The sequence below is a fragment of the Schistocerca cancellata genome, chromosome 5, assembly GCF_023864275.1.
Source record: "Schistocerca cancellata isolate TAMUIC-IGC-003103 chromosome 5, iqSchCanc2.1, whole genome shotgun sequence".
Lineage (NCBI taxonomy): Eukaryota > Metazoa > Arthropoda > Insecta > Orthoptera > Acrididae > Schistocerca > Schistocerca cancellata.
In genome coordinates this window covers 270026196-270041955 of record NC_064630.1, presented here as the reverse complement: position 1 = coordinate 270041955, position 15760 = coordinate 270026196, and the positions used below count along the sequence as shown (strand labels likewise).

General features: G+C 39.2%; 1 protein-coding gene across 2 annotated transcripts in view; it reads left to right on the top strand.

The window, feature by feature from the left end:
• LOC126187462 (WW domain-containing adapter protein with coiled-coil homolog) overlaps positions 1 to 15760 on the top strand; it is a 99097-nt gene that overhangs the window by 20982 nt on the left and 62355 nt on the right. Inside the window, exon 5 of one of the 2 annotated variants that reach the window (XM_049928556.1) lies at positions 210 to 299. The exons of the other annotated variant lie outside the window; for it this stretch is intronic. Within the exon in view, the coding sequence (XP_049784513.1) occupies positions 210 to 299 (90 nt within the window). The remainder of the gene's footprint in view (positions 1 to 209; positions 300 to 15760) is intronic. 2 annotated transcript variants of the gene reach the window in all.

The following is a 15760-nucleotide window of genomic DNA, read 5'->3' as shown; positions in this document are numbered from 1 at the left end:
TTAATACTGACTCACATTATTACCTTCTTAGTCAATGGACTTCATTTGTCATGATTAAGCCACCACCACCTTACATGTTTGGTATGTTAGGTACATTGCTGCTCAAATTCCCTTGAAATTAGTTGATTCAGTTTCTGATTAGACTGGGATTTCTTATAGTAGAACATGTTATCTCAAATTTAAGCAGTGTATTTTTAAAAAATTTTCAGAAAATTATACTACATCCGATTAAACTAGCAACACAGAATTCAACCTCACGAGATTCATCACAGCGCAAACTTCCTCATAATTCCTGTCAGGTGAGTGACACGGCAGCTGAATGCATCAGTACATTAATTTCAGGCATGCCGTGTCCTCCTAGGTTTGTAAACCTATGGCATGTGAATTTAGTTATGTTGTAAATGTAGGGCATGCTAAAATACGTGTTCCTCTTGTCTGCATAAAGGTGTCGTGGAGGTTTATGACTTGAGGGATGCACATCTTTTTAATTAATACCATGGACGGTTAGCATCATTTCTTCTGATGCAGTTACAACAGCAGTTATTATCAATCTTCTGTTGTAATTTAAAATCTTACTGTAGAGTGTTAAAGCTCAAATTTCAAAAATGTTTATTCATGTACATCTCTTTTTATTCAATTTGTTGCTGTTCGTAACATTCTGAAGAACCACTGAATTGCCCCAATTCTTGTTTTTGATTATTGTAGTTTTTAGCACGTTGCTTTTAATTTCATGGTAAAATGACACTATTTTCTCTGTGGTTGCTTGCTTTTGATTCATCACTAATTTTTCAAGGTCTCTAATAGGAAAAAAATAGCCTTGCACAGAAATGAACACACCTCGTTACAATGAGTAAAGGTTGAGAAACTTTGCATTTTTCCTTATTGTGTAAATTTGATTTTACATTCAGTCAGATGATGTCATATAATTAGCCATTAAAATTCTACTTACTTTGACCCTTTACACAGGTATCGTAATGTAGATTCAGTGTAATTATTATTTCAGTAGCCAACAATTCCGTTGAATGTGACACAAATAGAGTAGTTTGGTTTTTATTTCTAACTCTGTGGGAATAACATGATACATATATTGCATGTAACATGCTTAAGTTAATGCTATACATTACAGTTTTTGTGGAAACACATTTCATTGAATTTCCTTTATTTTTTCTTTTTGACAGTGTAAATGTAATTTTTTTAAGAAAGTTAGCTGTACTTTGACCAGGGCTGGTGACAAGTCATTGTTTGGGACACCATGCTGAGAGGGGCACTCAAGTGTAAGATAATTAGCAGAAACTGACATGGGTGAAAGCATAAGAGTGGAAAGGGAGGAAGGGAGGGGGCACCAAATTTTAAGATGCTTGTGTGGAGAAATGTTTTCAAGCTGGCCCTGACTGTGACTGTACAGTGTAACACTGGGCAAAATAACTATTTTGAAAATGCCCAGAGTTGTGGTAATCCAGTTACTCTTCATTTATTGCACTACAGTGTCATTTTCTGCACTGCTCGCCATGCTCTGTGTCGTTTTGGTTTTGGCTACGCTCTGTGTCGTTTTGTTTTTTGGCCAAGTTCAGTGTCGTTATGTGGGAAATGACTCCCAGTTTGATTATATGCAAACCTCAACCTGCTTTTTACAGCTAAATTACAAATTTTGTGATATTGAAAAAATAGCCCATTAAACATTGTTTCACGTTATTCTTTGTGCAATATTTTTCTGTCCCTAGTGAGGTAGCCTTACACTTGAACTTCAATAGACTTTACATGTTTCAAATGAAAAAGAAAAAAATTGCCTATTCATCAGTTTGACAGAATTTTTTGAACATTTTATATTAGATAAATACCTGATTGTTGGGAAAACAGGATAATTTGTAATAAGCATGATGCCTACATCAGAGAAATGTGGGTAGTGAAGACATTTTAAAATGTGAACAAACAAGTAGTAAGCATAGTTTGAGACACCTTTTGTGATTCCGAAAATATTTTGCACAGATTTGCTGCAGGTAGCATATTGCTAGAAATATTTGAAGACAGTAAAACATTGACAGCAGCCAAAATCACTGAAAATTCTTCATTAGGGTCAGGTGATTGCTGAAGAGTTGCAATTTAGTAATTGTAACCTGTTCTGAGAAGATATTTGTGACAGGCAAGGGAGTGGTAATCAGATCACTGATCAGAATGGATACTTTGATTTCCTTGTACAGAATAGGTCATAAGATCTCTCTCTCTCTCTCTCTCTCTCTCTCTCTCTCTCTCTCTCTCTCTCTCTGTGTGTGTGTGTGTGTGTGTGTGTGTGTGTGTGTGTGTAGTGACATTGGATGCCACTGCTGGTACTTCTAAAATTCACTGACAGTTGTCTTTTACTGAACAAATTCTGCATATGTCTAACTTTGAGAACCTGCATTTTCTCTTTTATAATTATTTCACGAAGCATGTGCAGTGAAATTACAGTTTGTATGTAATAATCTTGCCTTCATTTGGAAAAAAAAGGCGCAAAAAATGGTCTGTCACCTGACATTTTTCACGGAAATTAGGAGTAGGAAATAAATGTCAGTCTGCAATTCTTATGTACTAAAAACTAATAATTGTGTGGCGTATTGGAGTGCCAGTCTCAAAATTATCTTGTAAATGTCTTAATGACTCCTGACAGAAATAATGTTACGGGAAGAAATGATCTGGTCTTCAGACATGCTGTTTACTGAAAGACTGTTTAAACATTAAAACCATTTGATCAGTTTGCTTGTGAGCATAACAAAGTTAGGTCAAATTACCAAAAATTTGAAACACAAAATTTTTGTGGAATTGTTCTGGTTACCGTATTTGCTCGAATCTAAGCCACACCTGAAATTTGAGACTCAAAATTCAAGGGGAGAGAAAAGTTTTAGATCGCCCCTCCAAATAGAAACAAAGTTGGTCCATTGCAACATGAGACACAATTGAGGTTGAAGATAGAGCTGCAGTAGTGTGGTTCGAGTCGTAAGCTTAACAATTAATCTTTACCAAGTAGCCATTGCTGTGTGTCAGGTGCTCCGTCCGTATTTATAAGGGTACCATTCCTTTTTCAAGTGCTTCGTCTGGTTTGAATCAATTGCTTATTTTGCTTTGATCTGATAAGTGCTGTTCTCTTTGTTGTAGGTGTTTGTCACTCTAAGCTGAAAACGCATTATTGTACTGTGGCATGCATTGTTTGTCGCATTCTGATAATGAGTTCACTGCTCGCGGCATGGCTTGCTTTTGTGCGCGCTACCACGGCTTACAATAAAAAAAGAGAGAGAGAGGGGGGGGGGGGGGGGAGAGAGAGAGAGAGAGAGAGAGAGAGAGAGAGAGAGAGAGAGAGAGAGAGGAATTGTCTCATAACCGAAACAATGGCAAGTGACTGCTATTTGTTGTTACTTACGCAGCTTTGATAATGATCAACAAGAACCAAATAATAGACTGCGTATGATAGAATTTATTCCGAACGAGAGTTTAGTGAAAAATTTTTCTCCGTTTGAAAATCTTTGCGGACGCCTTTTGAGTACTTTACATTCTGCACAGAAACTAGACTCATCTTAGATCCGTGCTTCATTTCTGACTGTATCACTATTCAGCATAAGAATAATATGAATATAAACATGACTTATATGTATATTCTTCCACATTTGCTGTTGTCTCACTCTAGTTTCGTAATTTATTAGGCAGACAGAATTTAAATGAGATAGCAGCAAACACAAAAGAATACATGGCATAATGTTTACAGTCTTCTACCTTTTCTTTTAATTTATTTACTGACGCATAGGTTTTGGCGCATAGGTTTTGGCGCCAGTATTTATCTTGGTGCGTGCAAAGCATGCCTGTGTAGTGCTACATATATTAGATGGCAGAAGCTAGTTGTGGCAGCACCTACCAACATTTTTCAGAACTTTCGTTTACTTTGCACTCGATTCTAAGCCGCACGCGTTTTTTTTTTTATTACAAAAACCGGAAAAAAAGTGCGGCTTAGATTTGAGTAAATACGGTAATCATAGACGGATTCCAACTGCAGATTTGCTTCTCATTTCATGTATAGACTAAGACTTTGCATTTGGAATACTGTGGTGTAGTGAGGGGTAAATATAATTTATACATTGGAACGGTTTTTAGGGGAAAATGAGAACACTTGTATATTACTTTTAAATAAATTTCGCTAGTGTATGATTTTCCTCACTTCATAGTTGATTTTGAGCAACAGTGATCTCAAGTCAGTTTACACTCCTTCTTTCAAAAAGTGACCTCCAATTTGTTTGCTATTACTTGTTCCTTTGTACAATTGTTGGTAGGAACAGCTGATTCTTAGCTCCATTCCACATGAAGTGGACCAGTTTTAGGAATCAGCCCTAGCTGACCATCTCTCATTTAAGCCGGACATGGCACATGCATTCCTTACACAATGAAACTAAGCTACTTCTGGCAAATTATGCAGTCACAATGTGACAGATGCCTATGCACCTATGTCATTCAACTCTGTTCCACTACCAGCAATTTAGACTGTTTGTGCATTGCCCAAAATTGGGATCCGACTCTATATTCTACTGAAGAACTCCCAACAGCTTCCGTTAGTCTGTGTTCTTAGAGTTTCCTTTCAATATCCCCTGTGGGCTGTACCTTGTCCGGGCTGGACATGTTCTGTGGCCCCTAGAAGGATGCTGACCCTACCCTTCCCTGACCCCCACTTGTTTCAATCCTCTCAAGATTATTCCAATTCGATATGCGTCTACACATATGGATTGAAAGTAGACAACAGGGTCAGTTATGCTTTTGCATATGCAAGGGGACACTAGAAGCACTCTCAGCCAAGTGCCTGCAGTGTATGCAATGCAGAGTTGGTTGCCATCTCTCGAGCTTTGCGATATCTCAGAAAGTGGAAATGGCAGGGTGAGTGTCTTAGCAGCACCTGGAAGAAGGGAAATGTTCTTTATGGTGACACAAAATAGGGTTTTAGCTTTCTTAGATGAAGACAAATGTAGCTTATTGTGCCTTGGTGAAAAGGATACTGTTGCAGTTCTAATGGAAGATGAAAATGCACTGAGTTGACAAGTCATGGGATAGCTCCAAATATCGTGTTTGACCCCTTTCTACCTGATGTTGTGCAGCAACTCAATCTAGCATGGTCTCGACAAGTTGTTGGAAGTCCCCGGCAGAAATATTGAGCCATGCTACATCTATAGCTGTCCATAATTGCAAAAGTATTAGCAGTGCAGGATTTCATGCGCAAACTGACCTATTGATTATGTCCCATAAATATTCAATGGGATTCATGTTGGGTGGTCTGGGAGGCCAAATCACTCGCTCGAATTATCCAGAATGTTCTTCATATCAGTTGCGAACAATTGTAGCCCAGTGACATGAAAGAGTGACACTGTGAATCTTGGAATATTGAGTTCTCTAATGATTTCTGAAGAAGAGAAATTCGTTAACATCGAGTATAGATTTAAGTGTCAGGAAGTCATTTCTGAAAGTATTTGTATGGAGTGTAGCCATGTATGGAAGTGAAACATGGACGGTAAATAGTTTGGACAAGAAGAGAATAGAAGCTTTCGAAATGTGGTGCTACAGAAGAATGCTGAAGATTAGATGGGTAGATCACATAACTAATGAGGAAGTATTGAATAGGAATGGGGAGAAGAGAAGTTTGTGGCACAACTTGACCAGAAGAAGGGATCGATTGGTAGGACATGTTCTGAGGCATCAAGGGATCACCAATTGAGTATTGGTGGGCAGCGTGGAGGGTAAAAATCGTAGGGGGAGACCAAGAGATGAATACACTAAGCAGATTCAGAAGGATGTAGGTTGCAGTAGGTACTGGGAGATGAAGAAACTTGCACAGGATAGAGTAGCATGGAGAGCTGCATCAAACCAGTCTCAGGACTGAAGACCACAACAACAACAATGATTTCTGTAATGGAATATCCCATACATCTAGCTCCAACTACCATTCTGTGTTCAAAGGCTGTTAACTTGTGTGGTACAGCCATAATCATGTCGGAAACCTTTTAACATCAATCATCAGAGTAGAAATGACAGCTCCACCAATCTGCTGCCCTTATATACTGTGGGAATGCGATACTGCCGCTTTCTGTGTATATGCATATTGCTGTCCCATGATTTTTGTAACCTGTGTAGTGCCAAACAAAAATGCTTTTTCAGTAATTTGTGCGAAAAGCAAGTTGTGTACTGTCAGTATTCATGGCCAAGATGTGTGGGCTTTAAAATTCTCTGCCGTTCAGTCAGAATACTATGTGGTTGGCTCACCTGGCTTTCACTCTGTGTCTGCTTTGCTCATCAAAATGTAGAACTTGATCTGTCCAAAAGTATTACTGATACCTACAAAATGTATTTTGATGAGCAGAATAATTTGTGATGTTTAAAGCGTTGTATGCTTAAGTTTCACAGATGTGTCAAATCTCCTGGATAAATTGTCAGATGTGTACAGTGGTGTTGTCATTGAGGAAATGATAGCATTTAAACAGTGAGTGCAAATGTATTAAACTACACTGCATACTCAACAAATGCTGGTTAAAGCTTGTCTAAAACACTTGGCATCAAAAATTTTTAGCTTTCAGTCCATTACTTTGTATCGAAGTACAAGGCACAGTGTTTGAAACTGTCAAAGAAAACTTGAAAGCTGGTGAAATTGTTGTTTGTGTATTTTGCAGAGTATTGCTCTTGTGGTTTGGAATGCTCTGCAGGATTTGCATTGGGAGAATAGTCAGGCAACATTATGCGAATTTCTTGTTGATTTTCACGGCAGTTAATTGCATTAGTGTATCATAGATAGTTCACAAAATGACACTCTTACAGTGCATGTATTCACAAAAAAGTTGCACATTTGTGCCATCACAAACAGGATTTTGGATTTACTGCTCCGCCCCCCCCCCCCCCCCCCTTTCTCCCGCCATGGTAAATCGTCTTGCGTTGTTGGTTGGGTACCTTTACTAGTCTATCTCTCTCTCTCACACACACAGTGATACATCAGTTTGTTACAGGAGATTTGTTCCATCTTTGTGATCAAAACATATAAAAACAGCATTTATTCACTAAAAAAAAAAAAATTGATTGAATCTGAAGCTGACCTAGAAGAAAGGATTCAAAAAGACTTGGAATCTTGTCTGAACATAAGAACCGATTTGTTCCTCATGATCTGTATAAAGATTAGAGTTTCAAAAGACTGTTTAGAATTTCTCCATTTAGTTTGTGGCCAAAGTTGGACAAGATATTGAACCAGATAATCCCTGTTTGGGTAAACAATAAAACCTGATACCTGGCCAGTATGTTGCTTGTGTGTATGACAATGAACGGTGTTCTGGAAATATTTGTTATCTTGGAAGAGCCGCAAGATGCAAAAATTGCCTAAAATGGAAAGTTGCCACTCACCATACAGTGGAGCGCCAAGTTGCAGATAGGCACAACAAAAAGACTGTCACAAATAATAGCTTTCAGCCAGCAAGGCCTTCATCAGAATTAGATGGCAAACACACACATACACATGCAAATGCAACTTGCAAGTTGGTAATCAGTGCAAGAGGTAATCATTGCAAAGGTCTCTTCTTTTTATATTTACAAGGGGCTGGAAGTTATTGCTGGGTCCTTAAAAAATGTTAAATGAATTTGTAATGGAACACTTGTACTTGAAACTGCTATGCCAAATCAAGTATCTAAGCTTCTGAAATGCAAGAATTTTGTGACTACCCTGTTGTGGCTGAGTTGTGTAACACTCTTAGCTTGTGCAAGAGCATGGTTACCTGCTCCAATATAATGGAGGCGAACCCTGTAGAGTTATGTGAAGAAAGGAAAAATATGGATGACATGGAAGTGCAGAACTGAATGAGGAGATTCACTGGCACATTAGAGAAAACTGCAACATTTATTCTCATGTTCAACACACCGGAGTTACCTGAATATATTCTTGTAGGCTGTATCTGTCTGAAGGTTTGACCATTTGTTACTGACCCAAAGTGATGCTTCAAATGTCAAAGATTTGGTCATACTACTAGGGCATGTAATGGGAGGGCTACGTGAGGCAATTGCTGAGGCTCAACTCGCGAATCTGGCGATTCTGGTACACTTCCTCCAAAATGCATAAATGTTGAAAGGACACACACACACACACACACACACACACACACACACACACACACACACACACACACACCCTGTGGTGAAGCTAAAGCAGCTTTCAAAGCCATGCAACTTCTGGTGTTCGCTACTTCTTTTGCATTGGCCTTTAAGAAGTCAGTCACCAAATGTGATGCCTCTTCACAGAGCCAGACCACAGATTCAAGTAAGACTATGTGCGCTCGTTAGTGTAACTGTGGGGGAAAACTGCACTTGAACCCAGAATCATTTGGAAGCCGTCAAAGACAGACTTGGTATCTCAGTGACATACCATTGCACCCAGTCAGAAGCCCACTAAGCCAGCCTCGCCACCCTTGCAAGCAGCTCCTCACAAAAGTAAGGAAAAGTTGTTCAGAATTGTAGAAAGCGGCATAAAAATCATCAGATCTGTGAGCACTCTGCCTTTCATATGGTTTTTGTACTTTAGAGGTTATTGGTAGTTTTGTGGAGAAACCAAACAGCTGGGAACTGCGACCTCTCAAGTAAATCACCACCGCCAAAGTGTGATGACAAGGATAACCTTCACTAATCAGTGTCTCCCATTGCTGCAGTAGAACTTAAACGGATGCCAATCACATTTGGAAGAGCTGAAGCTCCTGGCTCAGAGAAGACTGCTCTGCATCTGCTTTCGAGAAACTCACTTTAATGTCACTGACACACCTGAATTGCTGGGCTACCACCCACACAGGAAATACATGTTGCTGGAGACAGCTAGGGTTGGAATGGCTGTTTTCATCAATGACAATTGCCAGACTTCTCTTATCACAGCCATAAAAGCAGTTGCAGTGCAGGTTCTCATACCAGTTAAAATTAGTGTTATCTTTCTTGAAGAAATCTCCTGGACACTCCCCCACCCATTCGTCCTTGGTTTGGGGGGGGGGGGGGGAGGGACTTAAGTGCACACAATGTGCTGTGGGACTCAGCTACCACTTGTCCCAGGGATTGACTACTACTTGTTCCAGGGATTTAATTATCAAGTACCTCATTCATTCAGAGAACATCAGCCTTTTGAACTCTGGTCAAATAACATGGTTTTCCACAGCTATTGGGTCATCTCCAGCTATTGACTTTGGTTTTTGCTCCCCGGTTATTACAGAGTTAGTGGGAAGTGGCCACAGATTTGCATTCCAGTGTGGATTCGTCTGCTGACTTGCTGACAGGAGACCACAAAGACAGCTGGTTCAAAGGGCAAATTGGTTAAGATAGAATCAACAAGCCATCTTCGAACAATAGCATTGTGCCCAGGAGATGGTGGACCATATCATCTTGGAGAGGCAATGAGCCGCTGTAGATTTCATTTCTAAGTCTAGCAACCACCTCAGATGATGGCCTGTCCCTAGGTGGAGTGACATATGTAACTCTGCAGTGCCAGGTACACAGCTTTGAGGAAGTTCAAAAACTGAGTACAGAAAACCTTTGTGCCTTGAGATCGGCAAGAGTACAAGCCAGGTGAGTGATAGAAAAGGAACTTCTGAAGGAAATTCATGACTTCCATTAATTGGTCGTGTTCCACTGTGCTAGTTTGTGACTCAGCCAGATTTTAGGCAAGGGCAGTACACCTCCCCTTATGGCTGTGTTGAGAAATGGGCTCTTGGTGTATGTGTCTAAAGACGTGGCTCAAATTTTAGCTGAACACATTTTTACTGTCACTGTGTCACCCAGACAAGCTCCTGGATTCCAGCTCTTTTATAGGACTGGAGACAAAGAGATGCTACTTCTCGTGTAATGAATACTTCTAGTCATCTGTTCTCCATGTGGGAATTGGAATCAGCTCTGTCCATGGTCAGACACACTGCTCCAGGAGCAGATTAGATTCATTATGCCATGCTCACTCGTCTTGTCCTTGGAGCCAAAGGTGAGCCCCTATCATGTTTCAATCGGCTGTGGTTTGATGGACTGTACCCATGATTTGGAATGACGCAATACTAATTCCATAAGGGAAACCAGGCAAGGATCATACTGACCCTAAAAGTTACCGGAGTGTTGTAGTCCGTACCAGATGTGTGAGAAACACTCTCAAGCACATGGTTAACTGCCACCTTGTCTGTCTCCTTGAATCCCGAGGTCACCCGTGCCTCTCTCGATGTGGTTTTAGGTGCTACCATTCTGTCCTTGACAACTTAATTTTATTAGAGATGGCTATATGTGATTCCTTTTTACAGTGAAACGATTTGGTTGGTATGTTTTTTGACCTGTGTTTTGATCTGTTAAATGCTCTTTGTTTGTGAATGAGTTCCCAATCTCCATCTCTTCCTCCAATCGTACAAAAATGACGAGGCAACTACAGCTGACAATCAGGACGCCGGAAGCTAGGACCAGTAATACTCTTTTTTAAGGTCTCACCCACAAAGACTACGTGTGTCAGTTCTATCCTTGCTAGTTGAAGTTTTAACCCATCGGAGCTCAAAATGAGGAGCAATATTCTACATTTTAAGGACACTGTGTGTTTTTTAGGCCTGCTGTTTGACTTGAAATTAACCTGGCAACTGCATCTGAAAGACCTGGAAAAAAAGTGTTTCATATCAGTGAATATTTTGAAATACCTCACTGGAAAGCAATAGGACTGACAGGCTCTGCCTGTTGCAGTTGTACAGGGCACCACAGTTAGATTATGGAGATGTGTTTTATGGATAAGTTTGTATTTCCTATCCCAGGATGTTAGATGCTGTCCACCATGAGAGCATTTAGGTATTGACTGGATCATATCAGACCAACCCAGTTTAGTATGTGTGCAGAAGTTCGTGAACCACCTCTCTGGATTAGACTGTCACCTACTGGCTCGGCAGGACCTTAAAATCTCAGTGTTGCCCCAATCATTGCATTTAGTGTAGCAATTCACTTTAACTTTGAGCAGCTGTTCAGGAATTGGCCCCTTGCGACCAACACATTTGGGATACATGCTGCTGATTGTCTCAAGCATCTGGATATATCAGGCCTCCAAATACATAACCAGGGATGGAATGAATTGCTGTCTTGGCATCATCAGAGGCCCAAAGTGATTTGAAGTTTGAAGCAGTATAAGAAAACTTGTAAGCCAGATTACATTTTTACAACTCTGTTTTCATCAGTTTTGTGTGTGTTCCACAGTTTCATCATTGCTTATATGGATGGAACAAGAGAATACCCTCAGTTGTTCAGCTGTTTCCTCTGATAAGATTTTCAAAGTGTGCCCTCCAGAACAGTTTACAAATTATGACGTGGAGTTGTATGGCATTAATGACTGCACAGGAGTGGATTGGCAGGCATCACAGTGCAAGGTTTCTCATCTGTTCTGACTCATTAGTGCACTACAACTGGTCCACCAAGTGTACGTGGTAGACAAGTTGATTCAGCTCATGGTTCAGCACGTCAGGATGGGGTGTTCATTGATGTGCCATCCCCTTGCGCACCATCCTGTCATTATCTGAGAGACGAATCGCATTGGTGGGAAACAGAATGTTTGGAAGTGGCAGAAAATGAATTGCTGTCACTTAAATCACACAGATATGGTGGACTTCATGCCGGCCTTACCATTGGCAAGAGTTTTGCCACCCACACTGCATGTAGGACATAGCCCTGAACTCATGGTTTCCTCCTCTAGCAGGGAGGATCCACCACTAAGGTTGTGTGTGCCACTTTCGATTCAGTATATTTTAGATCTGTGTGTCATAATACTGACATCACTGTAGCCCTTGATTTGGTTGGAGATATGTCATCCATCCTCGCCAACACACACACACACACACACACACACACACACACACACACACATATATACATACACACACACAAATGTTGCATGGGTCCTGAAATTTTGTGAACTGCTGGACCTCATCCCGAAAGTGCTGGGGAGGGAGGTGGACTTCAATGCATTACAACATACTCTGCATCTGGGAATAGCCTTCGTCCCCCCCCCCCCCCCCCACATGATTGGCATGCTGACTTTTTGTTAGTGTGCTGATGACAATAGTGTTGAGTGCCCCACATACAAAATCATCATGATGCACAGATCTTCCCACTGTTAGCAGATATCTTTAAAAAGTACGACTTGGAAGTGTTAATTTTCAGTATGTACTGATTGTGGTATTTGCTGTCAACTTGCCTAAATAGAGGGTGGTCAGAAACAGTGTGAAAAACTTGTAAAGATGCTGAAGGGTAGGTTGTGCTAGGAAATAATTGTTAAGAAAAAGATTCAATGTGATGTACCATTTTAGAGTTAATTATCATCAAACTTGGCCAATCAAACGGTTCTGCAAGCAAATTCAAGTGTCCTTCTGAATAGAATTAGTGTCAGTGTTCTTATTGGGAAGATATTAGCATACGAGACTGCACAGTCTTTAGTCTGTGTTCGATCCTTACCTCTCTCCGATGTCCATTTATTGTATTGCTCTCTTGTTCAGTTTTAGGAAACCAAATGAAGAATATGTTTGGTGATTCTCTCTCTCTCTCTCTCTCTCTCTCTCTCTCTCTCTCTCTCTCTCTCTCTCTCTCTCTCTACAGGTCACTTGAATCCACACACTCAATGGCCTGATTCGATAACTTCAATGCTAATTAAATTGGAAACGGCACAACCTTTTGAACTTTTTTCGTAACTGTTACAGCACATCTTACACTGCAGCACCCTTACAAGCTTTTCAGACTGTTTCTGACCACCCTGTAGACTGTTTTCAATCTCATTTCTTATTCTGATCTGTTTAGTTTCCATTAACTCTTAGCAAATCAAAAATACAACCTACTCACTGTTGTAGTCATCTAGCATTTATGAAAAACAATTTTCTTGCGAACTTCAGTTGAGATTTTTTTCTGTGCATTTATTTCTGCATACTGACAGTGGCATACTCTTCAGAGCTGACACAGCAATCTCCTGTCTTGTCGTATATTCTTACTGTGTTTTGCGCAGATTCTGCTCAAGCCCCCACCCCCGCCCCTCCAAACAATTTCTGTCTCACTTTGAATTTATTCTGCAGATCAGTGTCCTTACTGTTTCGGTCAGTTACAATTTCTGTGTGAAAATTGTTACATTCTATAATATCTTGGGCTAGTTGTAGAAAGCATTTGACCTGAAATTAATCCAGAAAATGACCTCAGATGAAGCTTAACTTGGAAATCTGTGTTGTATAAACATTAATCGCAGGTTATATTGGGGTGAAGCAGGATCAGCTTTGACTGACGAAAATTCACGGATCAAAGTCAGGTTCAAATGTAATTGTCAGTTTACAGTGTAGTGACATTACAAAAAGTTTTTTTGCACAAATACAAATTGAAATAACAAAGAAGTTTTTATTAACACGTAAGTATGTAACTATGCCACTTCCACACCACTGAAGCTTAAAATTACTTCTTCTTCATTGCCCCCCCCCCCCCCCCCTCCCTATGATCTATAAGGTTAGGTTAAGTGGGCTGGTCTGTGAATACCAGGGGAAACTGTGAAAAAATTGTCAGTTTTCTTAACAGTGTAACTCAAACAATAAGATTTGTAAGCCCATATAATGCTTACCATCTTTTAAGACACCTGTTGGGAACATTTTTTGTCTGAATCACTCATTTTGCTTGCACTTTTTTGATTGTATTTTTTTGTTGCAAGTGAATAAACCATGCTAATTATTTATGTACATCATAGCACATATTACTCAAAATACAAAAAGGTAGGTTTATTTTTTCCTGTAAGTTCTTTACACTATTATCTTTAAAGCAGACTATTGAAAAGAAGGTGCTGATTTAAATTTTTGTACTAAAGTTCTAAGTATGACTATCAAAAATTTTGGAAATGAATTCGGGTGGTTTTTTTTTTTTCTTTTCAAAAAGTATTTTGTTTTCAAAGTTAAGTCACAAGAGTAGTCTGCTTGTTAGTTAAGCATGTTTTAAGACAGTATACAGAATTCCAGCTCTCTATCTTTAATAGTTTTTAGCCAAAGTGTACCAGAATGCGAAATAATTTAACTTTTGGAAATTCAAGTTAAAGTTAAAACTAGCTTTTTATATTAAACTTGGATGGCACTAATACATACTAGGTCCATAATCAATTTGTTTCTTGTGTTGTTCTTCCTCCAGTCTCTTTTTCACACTTTTTATTCTTGCTTCTTTGGTGGCTTCCAACACTGATTTTTCTGCTTCAAAAAGTCTCCTTCGGACAATAGGTAGTAGTTCTATGCATATTTAGTCCATGAGGCACTCCCATCAGTTCCATAACATTAAGCCTTGACACTGCACAATCATTGGAATGTAGAACAGCCTGTAGCACACATATTTTCAAAGTATTTAGTCCTATTAGAACAGTTTTTGGTATTTGTTCTCATATACAGTTGTTGAAATTTTCATTTGGGTTGGGAGAAGTTCAAAGATTGGTTATTATTTGGTTTACTTACCTCCAGCTTCATAACATGACACTTTTGAGAATAAATACTGTGTGTTTAGGATATATGATTAATTCTGTGTTCAAAATGTGATGATTGTGACGAGAGCCGAATTCTGCTGTTAGTGGATCCAAGTTCAGTGCTATGCAATGCAGCGGAGTTATAAACAGAGTTCAGTTTCTGACCTAACGTCAGAATTGACCACCAGGCAGCAATGTTTATACAGTTGGCCCTTTGTGTGTTAAAGGCAGTTTCACTTAAAGATAATGCTTGTCACTTCTTTGTAATGTTGAAACTTCTACACTCAGCAGGTAATTATCAAGATTTGAGGCATGGAAGTAATTTGTAATTAATATAAAGAAATGGAGCATACTGCATAATTTCTTTGTTGAGTAAGACTAACACTGACAAGTATCCCTTCTGGTGTTCAGTCTGTTCTTGGTCTTATGCACACACTTTGCACTAGAATGTAAATGGCTTACTAAATGCTCAGCATTGTATTCATGAGATTGGGACATGTCCTGTTCTTCATTTATCATATTTTTCGAATATTCCACTAAACCACTGATTGAGGACACACACACACACACACACACACACACACACACACACAGAGAGAGAGAGAGAGAGAGAGAGAGAGAGAGAGAGAGAGAGAGAGAGAGAGAGCTAAAAATATACAACTAATTGAAAAAATAACTAACTTTTTACTTGTTTCACAAAAATTTTATTTTTAAGATTGTAAAATGTTGCAAAGGATAACTGAAGCATTTGAAAAGTTCGGAAAATGCAAATAATATAATCATTGTCCTATTGACATGACCACGTAGACCTCTCTCCTCTTGCAGTTGAAAGTCTTTTTCTCAAAATCTCTAATATCACAGAGCTGTAACATAGATACTGTTCGTTTGTATTTTCACATTGTGCCTGAAGGACGAAAGAATCACTTCAATCATATTTATGTATGCATATAACCTTAGTTGTGAAATTAAGACAAATGTTGAATGTTATATGCCTTTAATGTTTGCAAGTATGTTACGCAAATTGCACCTCACATGCAAGTGGACTTTGGTTTTATTGTTTAGCTTACATAGGCTTCACAGCCATTTATTTTTGTCTTGTTAGGACGTTTTGTAGCATTTTCATTTCTTCCCACACGAGACGTATCATTTATCTCCATTTCATTTTCACATGATGGTCAACTTTGTGATGTCTAACATTTGAATATTCTAACTTGTGTATATATTATTAACACTGGCATTGTATTAGTTTCATATTGAAAAAGATTTAAAATATTGAAATCA